This window comes from Conger conger, chromosome 4 (genome assembly GCF_963514075.1).
Source record: "Conger conger chromosome 4, fConCon1.1, whole genome shotgun sequence".
NCBI classification, from domain to species: Eukaryota; Metazoa; Chordata; class Actinopteri; order Anguilliformes; family Congridae; genus Conger; species Conger conger.
Genome location: NC_083763.1, coordinates 12,654,558 through 12,667,357, shown reverse-complemented (window position 1 = coordinate 12,667,357; position 12,800 = coordinate 12,654,558). Strand labels below are relative to the sequence as shown.

Genomic DNA, 12,800 nt, shown 5'->3' with positions numbered 1-12,800 from the left:
CGTATGTGCAATGAACACGACCGCAAAGCAGGATAACCGTTACCTGGGTAACTGCACTGAGTACAACCATGCAGCCTCCCAAATCTGGAACACAGCTTACATCCGATTGCTCCCATTTAAAGTCTTGATTTTCACCCTCTTTCTGCTCGATGGTGAACACAGTTTAGGCACGTGTGCTCTCGTTTAAAGCCTTGATTTACACCCTCACCACACTGAACAGGGCGGCCTGTAGCGTAGTGATTAAGGTAAATGACTGGGACACACAGGGTCGGTGGTTCGATCCCCGGTGTAGCCACAATAAGATCTGCACAGCCGTTGGGCCCTTGAGCAAGGCCCTTGACCCTGCATTGCTCCAGGGGAGGATTGTCTCCTGCTTATTCTAATCAACTGTACGTCGCTCTGGATAAGAGCGTCTGCCAAATGCCAATAATGTCATGTAATGTAATGAACACAGCTTAGACACATGTGCTCATGTTTAAAGCCTTGATTTGCACCCTCAGTACACTGAACGCAGCTTAGACGCGTGTGCTCCTGTCTTGTTTTATACCCTCACTCTACACTGAACACAGCTTAGACACACGTGCTCATGTTTAAAGCCTTGATTTGCACCCGCAGTACACTGAACACAGCTTAGACACACGTGCCCCTGTTTAAAGTCTCGATTGTCATCCCCAGTCTGGACCTGGACGCCTGGATCAACGTGCCCCCGTCGGAGAGCGAGTCTGAGGACGAGAAGCCCAGGGCCGTGTTCGCGGAGGAGGAGACCCGCCACACCCGCGCCCGCCACCCCGAAGCGGACGAGAAGGAGCTGGCCCGGGTACGCCGCCATTTTGTTACTGACGCACTGTCACATTCATGTGTTTCTCTACACCGATTTCATTTATTTAGTTTATTTCTGAGTGACAAGCAGTAAAGGATTGAAGCAAAGCTGAAGCAGTTCCCAGTGTACAGCGTGTGTGTGTGTATTGTATTGTGTGAACTGATTTACAAAACCAGCGCCCTGTTTCACAAAGCAGGATTACTCAGTTAGCTGGATAACTGCACTGACTACCACCCGAACCCTGCCCAAATCTGGAACGTGGACTGATGGAAAAAGAGCCGTTCCGGGTTTCGCTCAGTGCAGTTATCCTGGTTACTCGGTAATCCTTCACACTAATCCAAAGGAGTGTGTGTGTAGCAACACACACATAAAGGAGTGTGTGTGTTGCTTTCTGTCACACTCACAGACCACAGCACTTACTGACACACAAGCCTGCATCAGAGCGTTTTGCTCGTGAACAGAGAGTTTAGGAAGCGAAATGACATTCATATCCTGACTCGACAAATGACCTTTATGTAACACGAGGAGTTTTCAATCGATTGAAATGTGAGTCATTTCCCATATCGACGCCTTCACACTGAGTCACAACACAATACTAGCCTGATACCGGGGCACAGGCGCTAATGCTACGTATCACATTACAGCCACCCTCGAGTGCACTCCATCACACTTCTATACACAAATGCGCACACACTCTCTCACACACACACTCACACACAAACACACACACACACGTTGTACACCACTGGAACCATACACTCTCAAATAATCTGTTTCTCCCCTCTTTCCTTCTCCATCTTTCTCCATCCCTCGCTCTGTCCTTCCCTCTCTCTCTCTATCTCCTCTCTCCCCCTCTCTCAGCGGAGAGAAGTCAGGAAGCAGGAACAGGCCAATAACCCCTTCTACATCAAGGCCTCTCCGTCATCTCAGAAGGCAGGTGTCTCCGGTTCCCTGCCCGGTGGCAGTTGGAGAATTTTACAGGGACTTTGTGTTCTAATGTTAATCACTGGTGCTAAAATAAAGCTTTAATATTGAGCGGGTTTGACCACAGCTGACCGCACACAAACTCCCCTAGTCTGGCTTAAATTGGTTGCTGATTTTTAATTGGACCCTGTGGATCTGCTGGGCCGTCATTGGGCAGCCCTGTACAGTTCCCATAAGCTGTGCACGCACACACACACACACACACACACACACACACACACACACACACACAGGTAAAGGTTGAGTTGTGAGCCAGTTCCTCTTCCTCCAGGTGTATCAGGAGGCTCCAGGTGTGGAGCACATTCCAGTGGTGCAGATCGACCTCAGCGTGCCTCTCAAAGTCCCTGGTGAGTGTGTATCCGTGTGTTTGCGTTTGGGCGTTTCGCCCGTCCCCTGCCCCCCCTCCTGCTGTGTTCTGTGTGTGTGTGGGTGGGAGATAATGTACTGTACTGTGAGTGTGGGGCAGGTGTATCATCAGCTGGGCTTTGGATAGGCTCCTGTGTGACGTGTGAAATCGTGCTCATGGCTGTACGTCTGAACCTTTCCGGCTTCTTTTATCTCTGTGTTTGTTATTCTCTCCCACCTCTGTGTGTCCTTGCTTTGTCTTCCTCTTCACCTCACAAACTTCCCTCCTCCCTCTTGTCTTTTATTCATCTTCTTTACTGCCTGCACACCCTCTCTGCTTCTCTTTACTCTCTCCCCTTATCCCCTCTGACTTATCCTTCTCCTCCTCCTTCTTTCTCTTCTCTTTTTCTCCCTCATCATCCTCCTCTCTCCCCTCGTCATCCTCTCTCCCCGCATCCTCCTCCTCGTGCTACTCACGCCATTCCTCCACTCTCTGTTCCTCCTCCTCCTCCTCAGGGATGCCCATGTCTGACCAGTACGTGAAGCTGGAGGAGGAGCGACGGCAGAAGGAGAGGGCGGAGAAGAAGAAGAAGGAGAAGAAGAAGAAGAGGGAGAGGCGCAGCAGGGGCAGGAGGGGCGACTCGGGCCCGGAGAGCGAGGAGGACATCACTCCCGCCCACATGGTGGACATCGTTACCGAGGAGATGCCCGAGGTGTGAAAAAGGGGCGGGGTGTGGGTTGGGGAGCTGTGGCCGTTAGGGAGATTTAGCGAGTTTAGCCGGTGTAACTGCAAATCTTACAACGGCTGCAAATCTCACGAAAAAAAAACGCTTCCGCTGTCCTTGTGATGTGGATCTACCCCGTATTGGATACAACGCAATCACGGGATTGTGTACTGTGCAACTTAGTTCTGTGTCTGCATATGAAAAGTTTCAGTTACATTTGTTAACTTCATAGCCGATTGCTTGCAAGGTAACTATAGCTAAGAGGGGCTACCCATCGAGTGAGCTAGCAGGTGAACTTTGAAAGCTAGCTGGTGAGATTTGCGGTGACGCCGGCCTGTGACTGACTTGCCCCTCTATCCCAGAATGCCTTGCCCAGCGACGATGATGACAAGGACCCCAATGACCCCCACAAAGCCCTGGATATCGACTTGGACAAGTGAGTGTTCGATACTGTCTGTGCTTAGACAGCACCTGTGAGGGGTCTCTGGGGGCCCCTCGGGTGAAAGCCCCCCCCCCCCCCCCCCCCTTACATCCCTATGATCTGTGGTTCCCTTTCCCTCCAGAGATCGGTTTAGCAGACCGCTCAGCCGCTAGCATTAGATTAATGTTAGCAACAATTAGCAAATTGTCCATTCATTGTGAATGGCCGTGTTATGGATTATGGGTAATTTTGCAACAAAGGAGTGCTCAGCCCGTTACTGCCAGAGAATGGAAGTCAATTGGGAAATTCCCATACATCCTTTTTTCCCATTTAGTTTTTTTTCTCCTTTATGCGTGAAACAAATGTATGGTAAATTATGGAGCGTAACTGCTAATAATTATCCAGCTAAGAGCACGGTTTTGACATGATGTTCCACTGAAACATTTTACGACAGAAGACCACAACATGCAGCATCTAATGTTATTCAGTTAGCACCTGAGCTACAGATGTTGTGAAATGCTACGCTAGCGACACCGAATGGCATTGCACCATCATCCATTGTATCTGCTCCTGTTGATGTCTCTCTTATCAAACATCTCTGCTCCTTCTCTCTCATGCACACACCCCCCCTGTCTGCCCCTTTTTGGGCAGCCTGGTTCTGGGGCCCCCACGCAGGTGAGTACCCCAAAGAGATCTGGGGCCACAACGCTCAGCTGCACCCCCGCCCCCCGCCCCCCGCCCCCATTACCCAGAGTGAGACTTGGGGCAGTTAAACAAGTGCTACTGGCCTCCACAAATCACAGTCTAGTTCATCCGCATTTACCTGCACAGCCTAACAATGTTTTTCACCTCCCATTAAATACACTGCAGAAAAACCGGCCTTGTAGATGTTGGCCTCTGCTTTTATATGGTGTATTCTCAGTGCAGGTTTTAGATGATATTGGCCTTCACTGTCTGTGTGTTTTACACCCTGTAAAAGCTTTATAAAGTCAGGCTTTAGCAGGCTTTTTTTTTTTTTTGGTGGGTATCCTGGGCTGTGCAGTAAATGTTGCTTTAGGGTTTGTGAAGGCCTGCATGCAGCTGCTATCGGCTTGCTAACTGCAGCCAGCCCTGGGGACCGCCAAAACGGACACAGTGCGGCAGGGGCCTCTGTGCTTCTCAATGAGGACGGAATTAATTACGCAGCCCCTGCAGATGTATTTGGCTTCCATCGACCCTGCATTGGCCCACAGTGTGGTCTTCGCTGAGTCCAGGGACGGCTGTTCTGCAGTAGAGATACCACTAGAGGGCGATGCAGAGGCGGTGTCATTGGCAAGCTGCTGTTCCAGGCCTGTGTTAAGAACAGTAGGGCATCTCTGCAGTTAACATGTGGCACATGTTAATAGTCTCATGTGAACGTGCTTGCAGTGCTACTTCTCCTAGTATTTTCCCCTTTGAACCTTCTTTTATTTATTTGTAAAGAAATGCCCTATTTTTGTGTTTTTTGTTTTATGACATAGGCATCTGCAGTGCCTCATGTTGTTCTTGGAAACATAATGTGGGTTTGCAGTTGCGGTCCTGTCGGAATTATACCCTTTAAGGTGTGAGGTCATAAATATGTGATTGGAATGTTATTAACTGAACATTCTAATGCTGATGTCACACGCTACTGGTAACTGAAAGTGATTGAGTTCTAGAACACTTTCTTAGAATTTTCAAAAAACATTCCCAAAAAAACTACCCTTCCAAAGGTTTGAAGTTTTGCAGTTGGACTACATCCACTGGAAGGGGCCCCGTGTGGGGCCAGAGTCCCCAAATCTGTCCCCAGTCTGTCCCCAGTTGACCGGGGCCCCTTTCTGCCTCGATTCAGGCCCCTGGCGGACAGCGAGAAGCTCCCGGTCAGGACCCACCGGCCCCCGGATGTCCTAAAAAGCCCTGGAGAAGAGGGCGAGGGGGCCCCTCTGGAACCAAAGAAGAAGAGCAAGAAGGAGAAGGAGAAGAAGAAGGACAAAGAGAGGAAGGTAACGATGGAGCGATTTTTATCTTTCACTTGCTTACGGGTAAGGACTAGGGCCGTCCCTGTTCCTCACAAGATGTGGGGAAAAAATACGTAGAATTTGCTTTACAGCTGTTTTCTGTGTCTTCCAAATGTATTTCTCTATGAAGTGGTCCACATTAATTTGCAGGAATGTGTTTGTCAGCTTTGTTTTTTGTGGAAAATGCTGACTTGGCAGTTTTTTTTGTTTTGTTTGTTTTTGTTTTTCCGCTGACACTCCCAAGTAGTTTCATGTGGTTTGCATTTTTTCGTTTTCTCGAACAAAATGGATTCCTGTCCAAACTGTGCCAATCGTGTTAATGACTTTCTGTGGTCTGTTCTTCATTAATGTCTGCGTGTAGCCGTTATTCTCTCGCTCATTGCTTCCGTGGTCTGCATCTCATTAATATCAGCTTGTTAGCCGATACTGCTACAGGCTAGCCAGATAATTGACTCTCGCGACTCTCTTTCTGTGTTCAGTTTTTCTCAATGAGATTGCTTAGTAACGGGCGTTTCAGGTGCATTATTTATTCATGATAGGGTGTAGAATTGTTTCCACTTCAGTGTTGAGGCTACGAAGGCAAGAGAACTTCAGCGTTATCTATGGTGCTCCTTTGTTCTGCAGAAGAGCAAGGAGGAGAAGAAGAAGAAGAGGCACAGGCACGAGAAGGAGGAGGAGCCAGCTGACGCCCTGCCCGATGAACCGGTCCAATCGGTGGAGATCAATGAAGTGGAAGCCCCGCCCGCCACCACTCCTGCTGAGGTATGACATCACAAAGGGATGTCCCACTGCTGAGAACTACATGCCCCAGACTTCCACTCCTGCTGTTTACTGTATGTTGAGACTGGAGGTTTTTTGCTAGGTTTTTACAAACTATTTTTACTAACTATTATCTACGGTCAGATTTTTCTCATGTATTCCTCAATCTATTTATTTTTTTCTCATAAATTGCTCCATTTTCATCTTGGGAAAGTTAGGTACTGAAGGTTGCCGCGTTGAGGAATTCAATAAACTTCAAAACGTCACAGTGCATTATGGGCCATTTTTCAGTTCATGATTTAAGGTTCAGTTGATTTTCTGAATTGACTGAATTGGTTAAATTCACCCCGCAAAGCTATTTCCCTTATGTCATTCTCCTTGTCTCCACCCCTAACCCCCGTCCCTTTAACCCTCCCCTCCAGGCTTCGGACCTGGATTTCTGGCTGTCCAGTGCCCCTGTGCCCCCTAGCAACCAGGTTGAGTTCCGCTTTTTCTTTTGTTTTCTTTTTTCCACCCCATTAACCTTTTTGCAGTTGGTTCTTCCATATATTCCTCATCTTTCCATCCCTCCCTCCATCTCTCTACAACACCATTCTCATCCTTTCATTTTTTTTCCAGGTGGCATCTGCCTTTTTCCTTTATCTGTATGCTTGTCTGTTTTTGTCCGTTGGGTTCACGTGAGGACATTCAGCATTGTGTGTGTGTGCGTGCGTGTGTGTGTGTGTGTGTGTGTGTGTGAGTGCGTGAGGGTGAAAGAGAGAGAGGTGGTGTCTCAATTTCCTCCGCTCAGCTGTTTTTTAAAACTCATTTGTACTCTCAATTGTCAGCTGTTCCGAAAACAGGCTTTTAGTTCTGGGTATTGTGAGCTAAGCAAGAGGAGCAAGCTGATTGGCTGTACAGATCCCAGCCGTTCCAGGCAGCTACTGAGCATGCTCAGAACAGGGAGACAGTAAAGAGCTACACTGCAGCACTATTTGTAACAAAGGTGCCGATTAACTCTGCAAATTAATTTTCCTATTCCTATTTTTTGGGGAGTTTAAACTCCGAAGAGGGTTAATTACTGCATCAAACACTTGTTCTGCACCCCGTACAACTGCATTTCAGCATTTAGGGCCGATTGTTGTATCTCTTTATTGTTGGTGCGCCTGCCCTTGAACTGATGTGGCCTCTTTCTCTACTGACAGACCAATTAGCACCTCTAAAACTGTGCCCCCATACAGGGGCACACGTTCCTGTAACAGGTGCTCATAGCTGTTACCTATTTTTATGATTCATATTTTAATATTTATATTTATGTCTCTCCTTGTGGCTGAGTGGTTATAACAATACTCTGATTGTCTCGTCTGTAAGCAGCCAAATGCAAATGAAAAACCAACTGGTTTTTGTGCAAGTTCTGTTCAAGAAATGAAGGTGGTTTGATGCCAGGGTGGCAGAATTCTGAGATCCATATGACCTGTATCTAGCCAATATCTCTAGTGTTAAATCTCCAATCAATTCAGTGGGGATTTTCTGATTTTGGATCGGCCACCAGCCTGTGTGTGTCTATGAGCCGGGTCTGGAGCGGGGTGTTGATTTGTGCTCTGCATTTGCAGGAGGCACCGAAAGCAGAGCCCGCTCCCGCAGCAGAACCCAGCTCCGCCTCGGAACCGGGCTCGGCCCCCGAACCGGCCCCGACCTCCGACCCCGACCCCGACGAGCCCAAAGACGCACAGCCGGAGGACGCGGTGAGTCTTCCCGCGGTCCGGCCGTGTTCCTGAGGAGCGTAGAGCTGTTCTGAGATCAGGGCCGTGTTCATGAGGAGCGTAGAGCTGTTCTGAGATCAGGGCTGTGTTCATGAGGAGCGCTGTTCTGAGATCAGGGCCGTGTTCATGAGGAGCGCTGTTCTGAGATCAGGGCCGTGTTCATGAGGAGCGCTGTTCTGAGATCAGTGCCGTGTTCATGAGGAGCGCTGTTCTGAGATCAGTGCTGTGTTCATGAGCAGCGCTGTTCTGAGATCAGGGCGTGTTCATGAGGAGCGTAGAGCTGTTCTGAGATCAGGGCTGTGTTCATGAGGAGCGCTGTTCTGAGATCAGCGCTGTGTTCATGAGGAGCGCTGTTCTGATCTCAGTCACAGTGATACACAGTGAATTTCTGCATTCTCACTGAACGGTCCATTCAGTGCACTGACTGCAGTTCTTTCTTGGTTTTCTTCCCAGAAGTCCTCCAAGCACAAGAAGAAGAAGCAGAAGAAGGAAAAGGAGGAGAAGGAGAAGAAGAAAAGGAAGAAGCACCACCATCACCATCACCACAGCGATGGGGGCGGAGACGAGTCTGTGCAGAATGGCACAGTGGAGGAAGAGGAGCCACTGCCAGTCAGTCCTCACAAGTGACATGCGCATACACACACTCACACATTTTCTCTCTCTCTCTCTCTCTCTCTCTCTCTCTCTCATCTCTCTCTCTCTCTCTCTCTCCTCTCTCTCTCTCTCTCTCCTCTCTCTCTCTCTCTCTCTCTCACACTCTCACACACACACACACACACACACATGCAGGCTCTTTCTCTCTCTCTCTCTCTCTCTCTCACACTCTCACACACACCCACACACACACACACACACATGCATGCAGGCTCTCTCTCTCTCTCACACACTACACACACACACACACACACACACACACACAGACACACATCTCACTCCCCCTGGCATGGTCACAGGCTGGCACTCCCACACAAGGCCTTACACACACACACACTGTTGTATAATCCGGCAGGCTGCCTGTCTGTAGCTGTATTGTGTGTCTCGAGCCAGGGCCTGCCCTGACCTGCCCACTCTGTCCCTGCAGCCCATGTCCAACTACTGTCTGCTGGCCGAGAACGCTTACATCAAGATGGTGAGTGTGGGGGATACAGGGGGGCAGGATGGGGCAGTATGACATCCTCACTGAACCCAGCCTGTGATTTCAGCTCACAGCTGTGTGACTAATGTGTATGTGTGGGTGAATCTGTGACTGTGTATGTGTGTGCGTGTGTGTATGTGTGCGCGCACGCACCATATGCGTGTGTGTGTGTGTCTATAGCTACTTTCGTGTGTGTGTGTGTGTTGTGTGTGTGCGCGTGCGTGTGTGTGTATAGCTACTTACATGTGTGTCTGTGGTTTCACTGTCAGTGCCAGGGGTTTCACTCTGCCAAGTGCTTTTATATTGCGACAGCTAAATAACTGTAATGTATTTGTCTAAAGCGATTACAGTCAATTAGACTGAGTAGGGGCCTACCCCCCTGGAGCAGTGTGGGTTAAAGGCCTTTGGCTCAAGCTGAATGGATCTTATTGTGCCATTGATTACACCTGTTAGTTTACGCATTGCTTCACCCGTGAATCACACCCATTTTCCCCTTTTTAAAGATGATGGAGGACACTGGTGAGGTATGAGCTGGTAGAGGGGAGTTTTATGCATGGAGTTGACCTTTGACCTTTGGTGTTGTGGAGTAATACATTCTACCTCTGACTGCCCGTGTGGATGAGTTGCTCTGCAATAATGGGGCTTTGGTTTCTGTGTGAAAATCTAATCTAGCCGTTTAACCAAATCTCTATCAGGCAGGTGGCACAAATTTAGGAAAAGCTCATCTTTGTTGCATGCAGGGGATTCTGATTGCCGTGCTCCTTGCTGAGACTCTCGTGTGATTGGCTGATTTCTCTGCGGCGTCGGTGTGGTGTATTCTCTGCGAATGATGCTGAGTATTCCCTGACTTCTCCCGCCCTTTCCCTTTTAGCTGTGCGACATCCAGGGGAACCTGCAAGATGGCAGTCAGGTGGTGTGTCGGTCATCTTCGAGAACAAGAGCGACAGCTTCCTGAAGTCCATGGAGTTCAACGTGCTGGACTCGCTCAACTCCAAGCTGCAGAGGCCGGAGGGGGCGGGGCCTCACGACGGCCTCGCCGTGCCCTTCCAGCTGCCTCCAGGTGAGGGGCGGGGCTGGGAGGAAGGGGGAGGAGCTGGGTGGACCAAGAAAATTGGAGATAGCCGTCCAAGTTATTTGCCCGTTATCCGTGGTTTGTCAGGATTCCCAATGGTCAATTAAAAATCCTAACAGTCTTTTCACATATTTGCATCCTGGAAAAGCATGGAAATAGATACTGAGTAGAAAAAGTCAGAGGAGTATTTATTATTTATTATTCCCCTGACTTTTCAGACATCTTCGGTTCCTGCTTGTTTTGGTCACTTTTTGCCTTCAGTCTCCTCTTCAGCATGTGAAACACATGTTCAATTACATTGAGAGCCGGTGATTGACTCGGCCATGAAAAACCCCTTTGTTGCTCTAGCAGGAAGTTTAGGGTCGTTGTCTTGTTGCATGATGAAGTGCCATCTGGCATTTAGTTTTATCTGAGCAGATAACAATTTGGGGAGGAGAAAAAAATAAAAAATGTTACAGCAAGTGGAAATTCATTGCCCTTTATACATTGCTCAAACACAAGCTGGGAGTAATTTACTTTCAATTCTGGCAATATCAGTGCGCTAGTAAAACAGTGTTAATAAAATACAGTGTGAAGTTAGTACCAAGGCAGGCCTGGGCGCTGCACCAGGAAATGTGCTGCTCTGCGAACTAATCTGGGTGGAATCGTTGCTTGTGGTGAGTTGTGTGCCTTGTGTGGACTGTGGTTTCATGCTCATGTTCTCTCTCTCTCTCTCTCTCTCTCTCTCTCTCTCTCTCTCTCTCTCTCTCTCTCTCTCTCTCTCTCCCCCTCCCCCTCTCCCTCTCCCTCTCCCTCTCTCCCTCTCTCCCTCCCTCTCTCTCCCTCCCCAGGGGTCTCAAACGAGGCACGCTACGTCTTCTCCGTGCAGAGCATCGTCATGCCACAGAAGTTGAAGGGAACTCTCACTTTCATCATCAAGGTGACACTCCCGTGTTCTACCGCTGTAGGGTGGATGCGATGCTGTGTGTGCGCGTGTGAGAGTGTGTTCACGCAGTTTTTTTTTTTTTTCCTGTTTTCCATACAGACTGAGGACTCGTCCACTCATGAGAAACTGGACTTTAAACTGCACTTTACCTGCACGTCGTACCTAATCACCACTCCCTGTTACAGGTCAGTGTTCACACCTGCGTCCATGTTCCACAGGGGTGCACGCGGACACAATGCACAGTCGCTTAGGGACACACCCCGCCATCGCCGGGAAACGGGTCAGCAGCAGTGGGATGGGATGTTAAAGGCACGCTATGCAGGATTACTTTCCTTGCTTCGCTCCTGTGTTTACAATCAAATGACGTCACCATTCTCGACCCTGCCTACACCCCCAAGATATTTCATTCTGGATAGCTGTTTGTAGCTCTCTTAAATACAGCAATAACGTTCACTCATTCATACCAGTCAAGTAGTCGAAAGTAGACATTTGCCAATGGCAAAAACTCCCACTTAAGGAGTGGGAGTTTACAGGGCAGCTAGCTTTGGCTTACTGGGGAGGGAACAGACCTACGGTATATTAGCCTCTGCTAGGATAGCACCATTGGGTTTCAGTCTGCTGTAGCGTGCCACACAGCAAAACTATGTAGCTAACATAAGCAGGCATACTCACGAGCGCTTGGATGCATTGTCTGTGCTTTGACTTCCCGCTGGCAGTGACGCGTACGGCAAGCTCCTGGAGTCCGGAGACATGAAGGGGAGCTCCGTACGGCTGGAGGGGATCAGCATGCCCTTCCACCACCTGCTCGCCCGGGTCTGCTTCCACCACCACTTCTCTGGTACGGCCGTGTGAGGAGGGGGCCTGGGGGTATGGGTATGGGGGAGAGAGAGAGGTAGAGGCAGAGCGGAAAGTAGAGTGGGAGGCGGTAATGGAGGAGCGGGAGGTGGAATGGAGTAATGGAGGAGCAGGAGGTGAAATGGAGTGATGGAGATGGGTAGATACTGCGAGCGAGAGCGAGATGGAAAGGGCATGGAGAATGAGACCGAGGGGATGAAAGAGGGAGGAGATCTTTTATGGAAGGCAGATGATGGGAGAAGAGAGTGATTAAGGAAGGAAGGGAGGAGGAAAAAGGATGTTTTTCTACAGATTGACAGCTTGTGGTCGGTGCTTTTCCTAAAGTGGTGACGGAGTCAAGAAAAGCAAAAGGTGTGGTTATTTGGAAAAGGAAGAGAAGAGATGGGAACACGTCCAACTCCAATCACTCACCCTGCCCCTCTCTCTCTCCCCTCCCTCCCTCTCTCCCTCTCCAGTGGTGGAGCGGGTGGATTCCTGTGCCAGTATGTACAGTAGGTCGGTCCAGGGTCACCACGTCTGTCTGCTTGTCAAAGTGGTGAGTGCCAGCGTCAGCATTTACACTGGGCAACCGGGAGCTGTATGATGTTAGCATGGCTAGGTGCCTACTGGACCTGCTAACAAGGACCAATTCTGCTTTCGTTGAAATGCAATGTAGACGGAAAAAAAACTGGAAGAACCTGTTCGTAGCCTGGTTTATTGATGCATCGGTGTGTTATGAATGTAGTTGCCTTTTCACTCCTGGCTAATGTGAATACCTTAACTCACCCTGTCTGTAGTTCTTGGAAAGTAGCAATTCCACAGCTGGAAATCATGAAGAAGCCTGGAATCCATTTACTTTCCATGTTTCGTGAGCTTTCCGGAGTCTCTGTCGACCAGGGATCGGCAGAACTCCTGGTTTTCCCACCTCCCATTACCTGGGAGTCAGGTGTGAAGACTGTCTGGCCAATCGGTAGCACTAATTACCCAGGAGAAAAGGAAACCAGGGCTGGATTTGGATTTGGA

General features: G+C 49.2%; 1 protein-coding gene across 1 annotated transcript in view; it reads left to right on the top strand.

The window, feature by feature from the left end:
- Positions 1-12,800, top strand: part of LOC133126502 (AP-3 complex subunit delta-1-like) — a 30,411-nt gene that overhangs the window by 15,075 nt on the left and 2,536 nt on the right. The window contains 17 exon segments of the mRNA XM_061238786.1: positions 676-817; positions 1,682-1,753; positions 2,076-2,151; positions 2,666-2,862; positions 3,237-3,310; positions 5,145-5,295; positions 5,935-6,072; positions 6,492-6,545; positions 7,662-7,793; positions 8,265-8,420; positions 8,893-8,940; positions 9,818-9,857; positions 9,860-10,006; positions 10,849-10,937; positions 11,043-11,128; positions 11,660-11,781; positions 12,254-12,333. Of these exon segments, the coding sequence (XP_061094770.1) occupies positions 676-817; positions 1,682-1,753; positions 2,076-2,151; positions 2,666-2,862; positions 3,237-3,310; positions 5,145-5,295; positions 5,935-6,072; positions 6,492-6,545; positions 7,662-7,793; positions 8,265-8,420; positions 8,893-8,940; positions 9,818-9,857; positions 9,860-10,006; positions 10,849-10,937; positions 11,043-11,128; positions 11,660-11,781; positions 12,254-12,333 (1,804 nt within the window).